The sequence below is a fragment of the Lampetra planeri genome, chromosome 37, assembly GCF_965212315.1.
Source record: "Lampetra planeri chromosome 37, kcLamPlan1.2.h2, whole genome shotgun sequence".
Lineage (NCBI taxonomy): Eukaryota > Metazoa > Chordata > Hyperoartia > Petromyzontiformes > Petromyzontidae > Lampetra > Lampetra planeri.
The window spans coordinates 957974-974478 of record NC_136143.1 but is presented as its reverse complement, the minus strand read 5'-3'; the positions used below and the strand labels follow the sequence as shown (position 1 = coordinate 974478).

The 16505-nt window shown below is 45.7% G+C and overlaps 1 protein-coding gene across 1 annotated transcript in view; it reads left to right on the top strand.

Annotated features, from left to right (window-relative positions):
• The window catches only part of LOC144730853 (WD repeat and SOCS box-containing protein 1-like), a 31813-nt gene extending 17799 nt beyond the window's left edge, over positions 1–14014 (top strand). The window contains exons 6-9 of the mRNA XM_078611628.1: positions 748–920; positions 2514–2627; positions 9479–9589; positions 10990–14014. Coding sequence (XP_078467754.1) covers positions 748–920; positions 2514–2627; positions 9479–9589; positions 10990–11161 — 570 coding nt within the window. The 3' untranslated portion in view covers positions 11162–14014. The remainder of the gene's footprint in view (positions 1–747; positions 921–2513; positions 2628–9478; positions 9590–10989) is intronic.
• Positions 14015–16505: the final 2491 nt, after the last annotated feature.

The window sequence follows — 16505 nt, the reverse complement described above, 5'->3', positions numbered from 1 at the left end:
TATACAAGGTAACACGTGTACAATCAGGTTACCCAGTGATAATCTTACGTGTCTTTTTGGCCATGTAATGGGGCGTACTTGGCATTTAAAGCAGGTACGAGTTTATTTTAAGCAAACAACTAGGAAACCAATGGGAATTTCCACCCCATGTTCTAGTCAGCAGTAGTCAAAATTTTGCTTTGAATGGTGTTTTTGCCTAAAAATCTGCGTGATTCAAATTTAAATAATATCATGTTTGCATGTACTAACCGTGAATTTTCTAATGGTTAATTGGTATAATGTATTGCTTTGAAAGTATGCTTTCTGGAACGTGTATACAACCCCATCTAACAAACGCCTGCTTTTTAATAAAGAAAACTCATAAATTGTGTAGCAGTCGCATTGAAACTAAGAAGAAATTTCAGTTTCAATTTGCTTCCATGACAAGAAGCCAAAATGGCAGAGAGCATGCGCTCAAAGTTTATCGTACGTAACTAGATGGACTGAGAACATTTAACTTTGCGCTATCCCTCATAATACACATACATACACACATACGCACATAGGGTCGTAGCTTAGCCCAAGGCTTTGAGGAGTGCCAGTTCGCGTACATATGCGGCGAGCTAAGAGACAAGGGCCGAGTGGGCGGTCGGGCGTGTGGGCTGGTGGGGTGGGTGTGTGCGGGGGTGGGAAGGGAGAACACGGTGACGTGTCTGCGTTGTTGCGATAGTGTTGCTGAGTGCGAGTGTGTGTACGTTGTTGCCGCAGGCGCTGCTGTGGGAGATGGAGCACTTCACGCTGTTGCGACGGCTCGAGGGTCATCTCAACGACGTGGTGGCGTGCGAGTTCTCTCCCGACGGGGCACTGCTCGCCACCGCCTCTCACGACACGCGCTGCATCCTGTGGGACCCGTACACGGGCACCGCCGTCGCCAGTTTCGGGTGAGACGCGCGCTACCCTGGCTTCCCTCGCACGTCCGTCCGGCCCAAGGGTGGGGGGGGGGGGTCCTGCCCGATGCTGGGATCTTGGCGCTGGAATACAATGCTTGTGGGAGACACGGGGTTAGGAGGAATCCTATTCATGGATTAGCTGGCCAAGGATTTGATGATGAAGGAATATCTGTATTTGAAAGGTTAAGGGCACTGGGATTAGTATAAGAGTTTAGAATAGTGTTGGGATTAGTGTAAGATGTTAGTGATGGGTTTAAAAGTGTTAAGGGCGGAGGCTAGCATTTGAGTTGGTTAGTGTGGGGATTTGGGAAAGGTTTGAGGTTAGTATCGGGGTTAGAGTTGAGCTAAGTGTTGTATTAAAAGTCTCTGTGCTCAAATGAGCAATGGACTGTTCTCATCTTTGTTGGCAGCCCTCCATTGGTGCAGAATAAATGGAGAATAGGATGATGAGATGTTAATTTTAAAGGGTAAATTGGTAGGACTAGGGTTTAAACCATGTTTAGAATTATGGTTTCGACTTGGTCGATGGTAAACTGGCAATTTATTTTTGTTGGTGGTTTGGTCATTCTTATACTTGGAGGGTAGTCATGGCTAAACTCCTCATTTATGATTGGGTGATGGTCATGTAAAATGGTCAGGTTGAAATTTTCCATTGCCACTAATTTATTAGCTCATTTGAAAATATTTAGGAACGAGTGTTAGTCACGGGTGAACTGACAAGTAATTGCATTGACATATAAAAGTGCAGGTTTAAGGATTCCAGTCAAGATTAGTTGTCGGTCATGGGCGAATTGACCAATAATTGGATTATGAAGAAATGCACATGTTAGAAGCTGACGATGGTGAGGTCCAGCGCTAATGATGAAGTCGCACGGTGGTGTCACAAGGTCCTCCACAGTGCTTCAGCTGCCCGCTTCGTACTGTGGGCCAACGAGCGTGTGACCCTGAAGAAATGAGCTCGTGGCCACGAAAGTCGCGCCGTCAAGACTGTCTCAGATTTCGTCCCGTGAATATTAATAACTGAGCCACGGTGCCAGAGGGTGTTCTCAAAGCTATTTGTATGTACCCCCTGGAGTTGGCGCGATAACAAATTTCATGATGCAAGTTTTTCCCTTAACTTTGTAATTATATTTTTACATTTTTATCATCTTGTGTTGTGCTATGCTGTACTTGTATTACAAATAAAGGTTGCTGAATAAATCTTCAGCCGCACGTCACACATCGGCTTGCCACCAGTCTTCTAAGTATTGTTGTGTTACTATTCGTAGCGGTATAAACCGCATATGGTGTTAGTGGCACAATAAACCATTCATGGATCGAACAAACTGTGGAATTAATGACGTCATTTAACTATCATGTAGTCTGTTACTCTGGAGAACGTTTGTTTAATTGGTAATTGGTAATAGCGCTTTATTTACATTCAGTCGTTTTGAATACGCACATTAATTTTTGGTTGTACCGTAGCCAGAGGTATTCGGGAGTGCTGGATCGCATACTCCCCTGCCCTGCCACCTTTGCTGCAGTCCACTTATCTTGACTTCCTTACCCTCTCCTCCCCTCCCACCTCCCCATTCTATCTGGCAGGCACTTGTTCCCTGCGCCATCACCGATCTTCGCTGGCGGCGCCAACTACCACTGGGTGCGTGCCGTGACGTTCTCGCGGGACGGTCTGCACGTCGCCTCGCTCGCCGACGACGGGTCAGTACCGCCCCTCCCTCCCCCACCTCCACCCTCGTGCTCCCTCCGCCCTTTCCCAACCTCCCTTCCCCCTCACCACTGCTCCTACTAGCACTGTAAACAGCAGACTTAAACGGTGAACAAAAACCTGAAAAGGCCATAAATGGTGATAGGGAGGGAGGGGATTAACTGTTGAGGGACAGAGAGGGTACTTGGCTTACCGGACCCTAGCCCTACTAGGGGTGTAACGATGATCCCCCATACACGGTGATGATATGAATTGCTGTGATTTGGGGCTGTGATTCTATTCGAGCACTTGTTCCCTGCACCTCTGTCGACTGCCAAAGCCTCGTAATCCCTTTACGCGTAAAATATTAGAATGAAAAAAACCTTATCTTAGGTGATTCGATGCATGTATTGTGAACTATGAGAATCGATAACAATAGTTGCATAATTATACCCCAAGTCCTAATCAAATTAGCCAATCCACCTCCAAGCACTGGCCCATGCTCCTAACACTAATGCTAACACGAGCCCAATCTCTTGACATTTCACCAGGCATATTTACTTTGCTTTTAATATTTCTTATTTCGAGCACCCTGTCCCTTCTCGCTTGTTATCACCCCCATTTTTTGCTGCGCTGTGTCGCTGTCAGAGTCTTGTATCGTGAGGCGAAGGGAGTCCACCTGGAACTCGCGCAGCAGAGTCTCGTTATCGTAGCTGCCCACTATTGCAAATTGGCACGAGCCAAGGTGTAAAGAGTGATTTGTCGCGTGGCAGTCCTCTGATACCTTAATATATGGTAGCCCGAATAAGTGGCCCGAGCTGAATTGACTGAATGTACGAGTTCATTGAACAATGGTTATTTTGTGCAGTTGTTGGTGATGTGGTTGAGACCATCACACTCGCTACACTTGAGAACCCAGGATAGGCTCTAAAAAATGATCAACTACAGATAGTCCCCGAGTTACGATGGTCCGACTTACGATATTTCGATCTTACGATGGCGATAGTGATACGACAAAATTGTAAAATATTTTAAATTTCGCGCGGCAGGCAAACGCAGCACCGTACAAATCTTGGTGAGTACAGTACAATATGATACGTTACGATACGTAGCATTAGCGATTTCATTTTATGGTTACCACGATACGATACGTTCAATGCATGTTAAACGTTTTTATAGCAGATAGGATTGTTTCCTGAAAATACTTTCAATTAAATTGCAGTTCATATAGGTAGGCTAAGAATTTACCTTGTTTTTTATTTTACATTTTACTATGCAATACAGTATTGTAATTAAGAAATACATACAGTAGATATTTTATACAGTATGGTACTGTAAATTGCTCTGTTTTGCTAAATTATCACCATTCTTTAAGACTCCTGGGTAGGCTAGGCCATCTTGACTTACGATATTTTTGACTTATAATGGGGTCGTCATAACGCATCTTCTTCGTAAGTAGAGGACTACCTGTACTGTTTACTCAGCCCGTTTTGAAACAACCATAAATTGTTAAGCTCCCTCACCAAATTGCTGGCTTGTGTAGTACTGTGAACCAGCTGGTTCTGGTGGCGTGTGGGAGTGACTAACAGGAGACATGTGGTATGCACCTCGCGTTCCTTTGCCCTTGGCTTCTGGAGAGTTCTTGAATTGGCTTGAGGTTGTGGGGGTGGGGTAGCAAATGCCTGTTCGGTAAATGATTATTAATTTAAGAGGCAAGCGCCCATGGAGATGTTTTGCCATTGTGTCAAGGGAGAGCTGCCTTACTAGTTACATTTAAATATATAGACACAAATAAAAGTTTTCAGGCCACAGCCTGTGGACATTTAATACCAATGTTTAAGAGCAGTATTTTATTTAAATTCCAAGTTAAACAGAAAGTCTAAACATCCGCAGTTTGAATTGCTAAACAAATGCTGTTGTAATACATTGGTCTGCACAGCTCATAAGCTGCTGGACCGTTTTATTTGTTTGCGTAGAGATGGACAGTTGTCCAAAATGAATGTTTACGATGTTGCAGTTATGTTTGTCCAAGTGAAAGTATGTCCACGTGCACTGAGTGGTCATCTCCATTGGTGGTGGTCTTTAAAAGGAAGTGGATTTTGTACATTCCTCTGGCAGAGCCCGTTGCGCCAGCACTGTTGTTGACATTCCACAGAGTGGTTCTGTATTATTAGATGCATGAGGGATGAGTCATGTCGGTGTCGTTTTGAAATGTATCGTCCTAATGAGTAATTTGCTGCCACACTGCCACATGACTTGATTATAATCACAGATATGTAAGAGGAGTAATCGTATAGTTTGTTGTTGCGCAATGTTTACGTTGATCGATATCACCAAATTTGGATCTACGGAGCACTATTGGGCCGCGAGCGGTGTCATTGCAGAGTTTTTTAGAGCTTAGTTTACAACCGGATGGAAATTCCCCTGTAAATTACCTGGCGGTTGCAGCTGAAACTTCACGTTTTGAACGGCTTGGTCGTAGCGAGCGTGCGCGATAGCAAAGCACAATCGGCAGTCTTAACCGCCGTTTCAGGATGTTGCGCAGTGCCACTTGGAGCCCGGTTGATGCGCATTTTGGGGGAGGTGAATAACAACTCAGCAGCTCCCTTCCAGTTTGGTGTTGCAGTGAAGCTTTGTTGACTGGAAGACTGTTGGAACTGAACGGCTTGCCACAGGGAACGCAATCATTTGACCCTCCCCCACCCTTTCCCAAGTCATACATTTTCATGATTTTGGCTCTTGATTTGATTTGTGAGTCGATACTTTTTTACCCAGAATACTCCACATTATTCTGGATAATGAGGAGTTTACCCATTGTGTGTTTTAAAATGACTAGGCCCCCCCTTTGTTTGGAGGGAAGGAGTGCTCTTACCAGAAATGTTTGCTAAACCAGCAGTGATTGTTTAGCAAGTCTGGTGCTCTGGATGAGACCCAGAAGGTCAAAACCGGTTCCAGAGGCTGCTTGCTTGGACAAAAGCTCTGTTCTTACGAGTCTAAAAGGCCAATCGTCTGATAAACCAAAATGTTTATTTTAATACGTTTAGAGGATATTGATGTATTTGTATCATTGAAACCGTTGTGGTACAATTACCAGTTTATCACATTTACTATCTCTATGCTAGTGGACATTCCAGTGTACGCGTGCCTGCGCATGTGTGCGCCTTGCAGCGTGTGTGGCGGACTTGAGGCACATGCGGGAATGAGCCAGTGTGTATTTGTGAGAACCCTCGCAATTCCCAAGTTGCTGCTGCTGCCTTGAGCCAAAGTGAGGTTGGGTCGGCTCTGCCATGGGACATTCTTAAGCCATGACACTGCACTCACGTGGGTAATGGTGCAGGGACGGCAAGGGTAGTGGGTGGATGGTGCCGTTTTGCCTGCGAGAGAGGTCATGATTCTGGGCTCTAAGCGATGGGGGGGATAAATTAACACTGCACTACCCCCTGTAGTCTGTCTTAACATTTACCACAGCAGTGAACAATGATGCCATGACAATGAACAAGTTACATTGTCTGGGGGGTGGGGTCTTCTGCCGGGATGTCCTCTCCCTGTATTATGCATGGTTTTCCTCCAGGTTCTCCCATTTGTTTTCTTAACTAAAAAATGCATGTCAAAATGATATAGGTCAAACAACCCAATGCTGTAAGAGTATCTGCATATTATGCAATTGGAATTATACACAGAAATATTTCTCTCGAATGTGAACTTGGCAGGGTCTTGGCGGTTAGTGAGGCTTCTTGGGTAAACAAGCATCGTAGTAATAATAAGGTTGTAACGTAACATGTGTGAAATGTTGGTTGTTCTCAGTAGAGAATAACCCCAACTCGCTGTACTCACAGTTCAGTCCCAGTCTCACCAAGCGACTTTGTTGCAGCAATGCTCGATGAATGATGGCTCGTTTCACGCGGGCTCTCTGCTTGTAATGTTTTGATGCTTTAGTTTATTTATTCTAATTGCTACTTGGCACTTTGTGTATGCATTGTGTGCGTTATCTACTTTGTTAACAAAAATATGTACCAGTGCCGTTATGAATAATTGTTTTCAACACTACAAGGTTATGGTTTTATCTCCAAATTGTTGATTGTGCTAATAAGGGCAACGTAAATGCCATTGAAATATCATCTTGCAAATGCAATCTCATATATTGTTTTTATCGTTAAATTCAGAGCCTTTCAATCGATTATTTGATTGCAGGTGTTTTACCACAGATATAAAATGTGGACAGCGGCTTCAAGCTAAATGTGTCTGGCCCTCATTCGTGTCCACGAGTCTCTGTTCCATGCCGGCAGAGCGTGCCGTGACAAGGACACGTGGGTTGGAAAGTCCCGTGCTGACTTTTTGTAATAATTCTTTGCAACTTGAGCCATTCGTTCTGAGCAGTGGCCACGTTTCCAGACCCCCGACCCCCCCCAAAACCACACACTGATCGGGTTTCAAAACGCATCTATCCTTGGACGTATGTGAGGGGTAGGTAGCATCGGGAGAGAAAGCATCCAGTCCAGGATTAGCCACGGCAAGGCGTGCCGTGCTGACTGATCAGTTTTGGGCGCCAACTCTGCTGAAGCCGCCTCCTCGTGGCGTCCGAGCGGCGGCTTTCAGACCGCACGACGCCGGGAAGCTCCGCTGGGTTCTCTGGTTGCGCCGTGAGTTGTGGCGGCACCAGAAGTCTGGGGGTTGAGGACTAGAAGTGGCGGTTCTACGAAGTGTGCATGGGTGAACCATGCACAGTGCGTTCTTCCTGACACCGCGGTGGAACACATGGTCTGTTTTCTAAGCCAAAAGTCCCATGAATGGAATCGTGTGGAGGAATTGTATTGGTTTTGCCCTGTAGGTACATTTAGATTATGGATACAAAAAGCCGGCAATGGCATTAACCAGCGGATAGCGCTTTTGTCGCTTGTTTGTAGCTCGCAAAGCGCACACTCAATTATACAAGATCAACATTGAAGATATTCTAGTTCATGATGATACACGCCGTCTGCTTGACAGTGGATGTTGAAGAACCCCTGACGCCATTGGCAAGAGTGAGCCCAATGTGTTCTGGCGTCGGGGTCTAAATTTGCCAAATTTTAAAGTTACCCAACAAAGGAGTCAATTGAGACTCCATGTCGTCGATGATGAAAGCACTTGTGTAGGCTTGGTCGGGGTCGGCGACCTGCGACTCCGGAACCGCGTGCGGCTCTTTAAAAAGGGACTGCTTCGTGACCTTATGCACATGCCTTTGCAGCTCATGAAGCATTGTGGGTTTTTTACAGAAAAAAAAGTGAAGTCCCTTGTTATTTTGGTTGCCGACCCCCTGGGCTAGGCGCTGTCATGTTGTTGCTCCTAGGGACAGCTGCCAATGTGATTGATGTAAAATCGCTCTGAGACGCCCCACCGTGAAGGGCGCCATTTAACAAGCGTAATGATGAGCACTTCACGTATTTCCATCGACGTCATTAACAATGTCTGCAAACTAAGATGCAGTAAACAGTCGGATAGCGTTGCTGCGGCCACTGACCCTTCTTTGCTACTCTAAAGAACAGTTATGGCTGTGTTATCGTTGAGAGATAACAAGCAGAACAACAACATCAAGTCAAAAGGTCAGTCTGTCTCCCCTGCTCGAACAGTGCGGTGACACTTCCACCTCTGAGGGCCCCAAGCAACTGGCCGACATGCATTTATTCCAGTCTCCATAGGACCATAGACCAACCACTTGAATGTGGCTGAACAGTTTATAAACAATGCTAATAATTTATTATCACTGGTTTTGACCACTTAAGTTGGTGCTCTGGTTATTGTTTATTATTTTTACCATGCTCGTTTACCAGAGAAATCCTCGGTGTCTTCAGGAGGCTCCTAAGTTTTCACGGTAGGGGGCAATGTTGCTGCGTGTAATCCCAATTGCATAATTTGCAGGAAAATATTTTAGCTTTGGGATGTTTGGCCAATACCAGTTGGTGGTTTTTTTAGCTCTTAGGAAACCAGAGAACCCCCCATACAGAACAAGGGGAGAATGTAATCCACACAGACTGCTTGAGTTGGGAATCAAACTATGGCCCTTATTGCTGAGGCACAAGTGTTAACACTGCACTACCCTGAATGTGGGTAGGCGACAATAAATACAATGGTAATAATGAGTCATTGCCTCAAAATAATGTGCAGTCCCCAAAGTGTTTCTAGGCTGAGTATAGTGCCGGGCTATACTTAGATGCTTTACGAAATACGAGCTGGGCATATTGATGGAGCGACATTGTGCAGTGCACAGCTGTCTCAACCAATGTAACCCCACGCAGATGGTGAATTGTGTTATGTTTTACGTTCTACTATTGAAGCAAAAACGTCTCTAAATTACAGGTCCTTGTGATCATTTGGATGTGGATAATGAGGTGAAGGACAGACGATAATGATGATGTTTCTGCTGCGGTGGTTGTGGTGCTTGCGATGATGGGCTTGCTGTTAATGCCTTCCAACTTGGGTTGAAAGTGTTAAGGCTTTAGGTTGTGTCAGACGAGCAAGCATGGTAACTCCCGTAAAGATGAACAAAATGTTAGTATAGTTGTGTGGCTATTAGAGACTTGTGCTTGTGGCAAGCAGCTACATTGATCAAAGGGTTGCCCAAAACCTGTGCACAAACCAGAGCGCAAGGGACTATTTGCAAATGGGACAATGCATTTTACACTGACGGATCAAAGGTTGCCTGCACCCTTCCCAGCAGAGCCACTTTCCTAGCCCCATCGTGGACTATGGGGCTTGCTGCTGTTTACAATGCCCGGTGTAAGCGCCACCGTTGCCGCTCGTCTGTAAAGCGTGAAGAGGATCCAAGCACATTTCATGTATTTTTCCTTATATTTTTATATATTTTTCTATGTTTCTCCTTTCTGCACAGGCTGCTGCGGTTCTGGCGCGTCGGGGATGACAGCGCTCCTGTGGCGGTGGCCAACGTTCCCAATGGCCAGTGCTGCGCCTTCTCTCCCAACGGCCACGTGCTGCTTGCAGGGTGAGCATGCGTCATTCTCCCTCCCCCTCCGGCGCGGCGATATAGCCCGGCGATTTGGCACGTTTTGCCGCTTCCTTGCGGAGGTTCGTGGCTTGAACCATGGCAGGGCCCACCCTGGTTATTAACGACTGTAAAATGTCTCCATTTGCTTCGCAGTGGACATTAAAAATCCCCCGACATCTTCCGAAAAGAGGCCATAGTTCTTGTCACCGTCATGGTCCAAATTGCCAAAATTAAAAAATGACCCGCAAATTAATCAAATGGGATTCCACACAGCAATGCTGGCCCCTCGCATGAAACTACTGCAGACTGTCTGAAACACAGCAGCACCTTCGTGATAGCCTTATGCTTTAAGAATTGTGTGACTTACAAATGTAACTCGATTATCATTATTCACCTGGGGAAGCCTTGCCAAATCTCCACCTCCTGTACGGTCGGTTCCCTCAACTGATAGGCTCGTAAATTACATTCTACCCTGGACTGAGACCTCTCCTGGGCAGTCTATTTATAGAACTTCATAGTCATGCCCCGCAACTTCTTGCTCGCGTCGCTGTTGGCGGAGGGGCCTCACGAGAGGGAGCTCTAGAGAGTATGTGGTCTATTCTTCCACGCTAACCCAGACGTCTTTAAAGATGTGGGTAGTACCAAAACCTTGCACCACCACCTTCCAATCGAATGACTGCCATTTACCCATTTGCAGTGCTGGTGTGGACAGTGGTGGTGGTGGAGAGGGTGATTTGAGAAACTTGCCCCATTGTTTCACTTGCCACCGCTGGGAGATAAAATTTGAACCGGTGACACTGAATGGAAATTCCAGTTGTCCGCTTCCACGGCATCATCCCGCACCTCCGATTAGCACAGTTGGCTACAAAAGAAGTTCAACATACATCCCACTCATGGTGACGGCAGTTATATTCCACTATCCACCGCACTTCACTCGAAGCCGTTTGTAAGCTTCTACTCATCCAGCCATATGCGAGAGGAATTCCACCATGAAGTGAATCGACTGAAATAATGCGAGTACCACAAATAATTTTGTGGAGCTGCTAGTAGTTGACACATCTGCAATGTGGACACGATTTCAAGAGGTGCCCTTTAAATTAGTATTAAAGTGCTGCTTCTGAGCACAACCAAAAGCAGGTGTTACTTCATTACTCATAAAATATTCTGAATATTTTTCATTTTATTATATTTGTATGGCCTGAACTAGAATATCTTCAATGTTGATCTTGTATAATTGGGTGTGCGCTTTGCGAGCTTTGCCCGTTGTGAAGGTGGATCCAGCCAAGTGAATTTCCTCATTGGTTCTGGTTGTCCTCCCATGATCAATTCTAGCAGTGTGTCCTGCCTCGTCTGTGAAGCTCTAAATGGGATTACCCGTGTCGTGTGTGCTCCAACAGACTGCAAGACGGGGGGGTGGGGGTGTGGGCGGCCCCTCGCGACGTGGGCCCCCTGCAGCACTTGTGCCGCATGTCCCTGCGCCGTGTCAGCAGCACCCAGCAGGTGGACGCGATGGCGGACACCCTGCCAGGGAAGATGCACCGCTACCTGACCTACCGTTCCAGCGAGTGAGGGTGGTGGGGGGTGCATGGTGGGGCACAGTTGCGGGGAAAGGAGGCGGGGGAAGGGGCACTTGACCGCTCTCCTCACCCGCCACCATCCCTTCTCTGCCATCGCTCATGTTGAGTTTTGTTTTTTTTTCGTTTGGGAAGAACAAGTGGTTCCGTACGAAGATAAAACTAAAAATAACCCGTCTTAATGTCACCATTTAACGTCACCGTTTTATCAGGCGCACACGCACAGACACGCACACAAGCGTGGCTTCAAGAAACCTCAACAGTGAACACACACTTGCAGTTGCTAAAACGGCAAGATCCATACATCCATAACACAAATGATACACTGTATATTGAATCCGTATATTTAAACTGTATATTAAATGTTAGAACAACGAAACAGTTTGTTACTGTGCAGAATCAACAAGTCCATACACCGCTCCTCCACATTATCAACTTCCTTTTCCTGCTATTCTTCCTCCTCATCAACCTCTTCAACCTCCTCTTGCATCTGTGATTTGGAAAACAGTGGCTGCAGTTTGCTGCGGATGTTTTCTACCCTTAGATGCAGCCCCTTGCACGTGCTAAGAAATGGCTGGCTTCCTTCAAGAACGGCCATGATCTGAGAGGGCAAAATAAATGGAGAATGTGCGTTACTCGGCCATTGTGGACTTGTTCGTCTGTCACTGTAAAGCAGTGTTCTTCCCATTTTCAGAGGGCCACTTTTGCCAATAAGACACCGATGTGAGGGTCACCACACCGTCTGCAAAGGGGTGTTTTTTGTGGGGGGCCGCTAGTGATATGCAGGCCTTGCAATGAAGAACACTGCCGTAAAGCATTTAGTTTTTCCACACTGTTCAGCTCGCGATGCAGCTTGCTTGTCTGCGGAGAAGCATGAAGGCACCGCCAGCGACGCACGGTCGAAGTGCGAATGTCTCCTCTTTTCCAGTCTGCTGCTGCGCAAAAAAACGACTCCTATTTTTTTCCGGCTCCTACACTTGAGCCGGCAACGGGACTCGCCGTCGGCAACTTTAGAGGTGGCGAGCGGCGACTCCGCACCACTGCTCTTGCTGCTTGCGGCCGCAAAGGATCTGTGCTGCCATGCCGCTCGACAGCTGCGGTCGTACGTCTGCTCTTGCAGCCTTTAACCCCCACCTTCAAGTGGTAGATGCAGTCAAACATTTTAGGACTGAACAGATTATCACTTGCGCCACTTGGCTCTTCCTCCTTCCCCCCCCCCCGCCTCCGCAACCTGTAGTTTCTAGTGTTTGCTGGAGGTGATTTTCTGTTCCTTTCAATCCTCTCCAAACCACACCTGGGAAATGTGAATTAAAGCATTTTATGTGGATGACAGGAGGGTGGTATGGTGCCACCTGTCCTGGTTATCCCAGGATCATCTTCATTTTGAGGTGGTTGTCCGGAGAAATATGTAAGATGTCCCAGTTAAAGTCGTATAATACACCATGCAAAATCATGCGACCACATGTATTTCTTCACTTCTGATGTTGAGATATTCTTCCCATGATGTACGTTTTTTCGTACCTGTGAGGTGGTAACAACCCAAGGAAGGGATGGGGCAGGAAGAGTGATGTGGGCAATGGGGGGATATTGAAATTAATTCAAAGCCAGGCTCTGACTGGAAGTTGGACCCATTGTTGAACTTCAAATACATCGTGTTGCTCATAATTATTGCTACGTCGTTTGTCTTATCGAGTTTTTCTCACCACTTAAGTTGTCGAGTGGCACCACGCGCTGTCGTCAGGAGGTCATTTTCTTTCTCATGAGGTGTTTACCGTGGATTTTGTAATTCGTTGTCATTGTAGGGTTTTTGGAGTGGCCAAATGCCAAGGAGATTTGGCAAAGTGCACGGCCAGGCCTTAACAATCAAGTCGACTCGTTTAATTGTTTTTTTTTTACTTCAAATGCAATTTGAGTGCAAATTTGCCAAAACTCACACGATTTTTCTACCTCTGGCTGAAACCTGTTGCATTACTGGGCAAGGTGTTGCACGAACGGCGCGCGCCAAGGACTCGCAACGTAGCTGATTACATTTTTGCGAAGCAAGAACAACATCTGCAATATCGCAAGCAGATGACACTGCTCAATGAGAAGCTCGGCATTTTCATCACCCGTCCAATCGCTGAAAGAATCGGGACTCGTTGACTCGTGACCTCAAGTACCGCTGGGCAGCATGTCCCAATTGGTTGCCGTACAAGTTGGCTTGCAGGGTCCTGATGGGACAGTTGCAGTGGATCGATTGTATCGACTAGCCCAACCATTTTAGTATTTCGAAAAGCCGATGTAAAAGTTCAGCGTCGCTTTCATGTCAATTCCCAATGGGACGAGCGCGACCGAGTGGCGCACCAGCTTTCACAGCTGCGTGCAGCCGTTGCCAACAGCGCTTTTGTCTTTGTCACTGGCAAACATTGCGGTTGCCACAATGCCATAGCGTTCTTGGGATTGTATTCGAACGGCACATCGCCTGCCGTTTGGCAAGCTCGCCTGGAAGTGTCCGAGTTGGGGGTGAATAGTTTGCAAATACAACTGTACAAATACCCTTTTTTAACACTCAGATATTTTTTTATGTTGATATTTTAATACGTACACACGTTACCTTCGTAACTTTTTATGTAAACATGTATAAAGTGTACACACACACACACAATTGAAAATCTTTTTGTATAAAATATATTTAAGACTTTTTTTTCTTTGTATCGCCTTAGCTCTCACTCATTGAACCTCGTGAAAATGTTGCTTTGTGGTGTTTCTTGGTTCCGAGTTGCAATGGTGGAATTTTTTTAACGTAGGAATGTGGCTCTAAATGTCAACGCAAGTATCATTAAAGGCTCCACTTTTTTGGTGAAACAAACAGCTGTCCCGTGTCATCCCATCACTTCTCTTCATAATATCGTTCTGCGGCTCATCGCTGGACTGGGAAATGCTGACGGCTTGGGCAGGGGCTTCATTCATGACCGGACATCTGTGAAAATGAGCTTTAAAGCTTATCGGATTCCTCGAATAAATATATTTTGGTTGATCATCCCTTTACCTTCCTTGGCAAGGCTTTACGGACACCACACTTAGATCTAGCCGTGCTTCGTCCGTTATAAGTGCCTATGGTATGTGCACGCAAAGTGTGCCTACTAGTCATGTCTGTTGCCCGTATTTTAAGTGCACGGTGGTAAGCCAGTTGAGCAAACAATGCCTTGGATGGCCGATGGTGACATCACTTGCAGGACTGTATCCCTACTGCCACAGTCACGAGTGCATGAAACCATTACCCTTGGCTCCTCGCTTGCATTCAGTGTTGCTTGTTTCATGTACAAGGGGTGGTTGTCATGTGCAAAACTTGCCATTTGAAACTGATTGCACTAGGAATTCGTTTATCCAGGAAGTCTAGCAAAAGATGATTGTCAGGTGGATCCTTGTTATTGGACATTTTGCCAAATACAGGCTGTGTATAACTAGGGAGAACAATTTTACTACCACTGATGGTCTCGTACTGCTTCCAACATGTACCTTGTCACCCTGAAACATCGTGCCAGGTCTCTTGTACATGGTTGGCTATACGGTGCGAAAGAAGTTAAATATGCATGAGTCGGAATTCAACTAACTCCATTTCCATTGGCGACCACAGCCAGGACGTGAAACCACCCCGATACTAAAGCACGTTTTTTTTTTTAAAATGACATCAAAATTGGGCTTTGTTATGTGACTTGTGATATCAACACTCGGACATTGTTTACTACACACAATTTGTTACAAGTCTATTGACACGCTTTGACGGCCCTTTTCATGGACCGAATTGCCAGTTCGAGAGTACATCTCAGAGGGGAGCTGTTGCAAAACACTCAACTTGTACTTTGATGAACCTTTATATATCGCTTGGGACTCCACTTGCCACGTCATCGCTCCGGGTTCAATAACTTGGAGCAGCACTTTGGTAGGAGGCCAATATTGATTGCCATATGGAGAGCATAGCCCCTGCCAGAATAATGTACATTTCCAGCACAGGCTGAGGAACGTCAATGGATGTGCACCACCCAGTGCGTGATGCATCAAGCTCGGGATTTTGCAGTATTTTAATTGGCCTCACACTGATGCTATGACAGAATCGTGGTGTTAGGTGCCTCATCAAACATGCGATGGTTGCCGTTTATTGTTGAAATAGGAAGCCGTGCAGATTCGAACACTTGATGTTACGAGCCGAACAGCTTACAACAGAAACGCACGCAGCTCCGATTAGCATGTACGGTGTGAAAGAAGGTAAATATACGTTCAGATACTTTTCACCGAAGTGGTGCATTTATCCCATTCTCAAGACTGAATTCAGACAGCTGAGAAATAATAACTGCTGCATGAATACAAATATGTTGAAAAGAAAAAAAAATTAACCCGTAAAAACAAAGTTTTTCACTATAAATCCTTTATATGCGTGGCATCGGTTTCATTTTATTATTCATTTCTGTTTTTCTTGAGTAAGCAAGCAAGCAAGTGAAGTTAATATAAAGGATTTAAAAATGAAAGATCACTTCTTGACATGCCCCGTATATTCCCGAGGGCACTAGCGTTGACCCGTTTTACCACTTTCAAGAACCTGGCGGCTTCAATTTAACTGCTCTATAAATAGTCTCCATTGTACAGCGTGGGGGCAGGGATTTCATGCCATGTGGTTAGTCAACATTTGCGTCATCATGAAACGGGCGGCTACAGTCCTCTCGTCCTCTGGCTTGAGATGGCTGCCACCTATGGGTCAGATGATTGTCTGCCACAATTAAGCAATTGGTAATTAAATATTTTTTTTCCCCTAAACAGTGTAAAATTTTTAATTTTTTTTTCATGAAAATTAATTGTCAAGCACAACGAGTCTGTGTGCAAAATGTCAGCTCGATTGGATCACGGGAAGTGGGTTAAAAAACGACCGAAAGATTTGCACGGTCCTAAGCAAGCAAGCACGCAAGCACGCAAGCACGTGAACTTAATATAAAGGATTTAAAAAGTGCAGTCATACAAAATCTTAAACTCAAAAGCTTTGTCAATAATGCCGCTTTATGACATAAAAATGCGACAGTGGTGAGTTTTTTTTACACTATATACCAGTGATGGGTAACCGAGACAAGTTGGTGAGCCACATGAACCACCCACCTTCACCGTGGTGGGCCACGAGGTTGACATCGCGCTTTTGCACAAATTATGACCCCACGCATCACCCTCAACACACTTCAACCAGGCCACCACGGGTGGCTCCACGGGCACACAGGTTGCCCACCATTGCTATATATGGTGTTGATATAACATTTTAGGGTTAGTTTAGTTTACATGACTGCTTAAACACCACACATTGGGATATTTGATTTAAA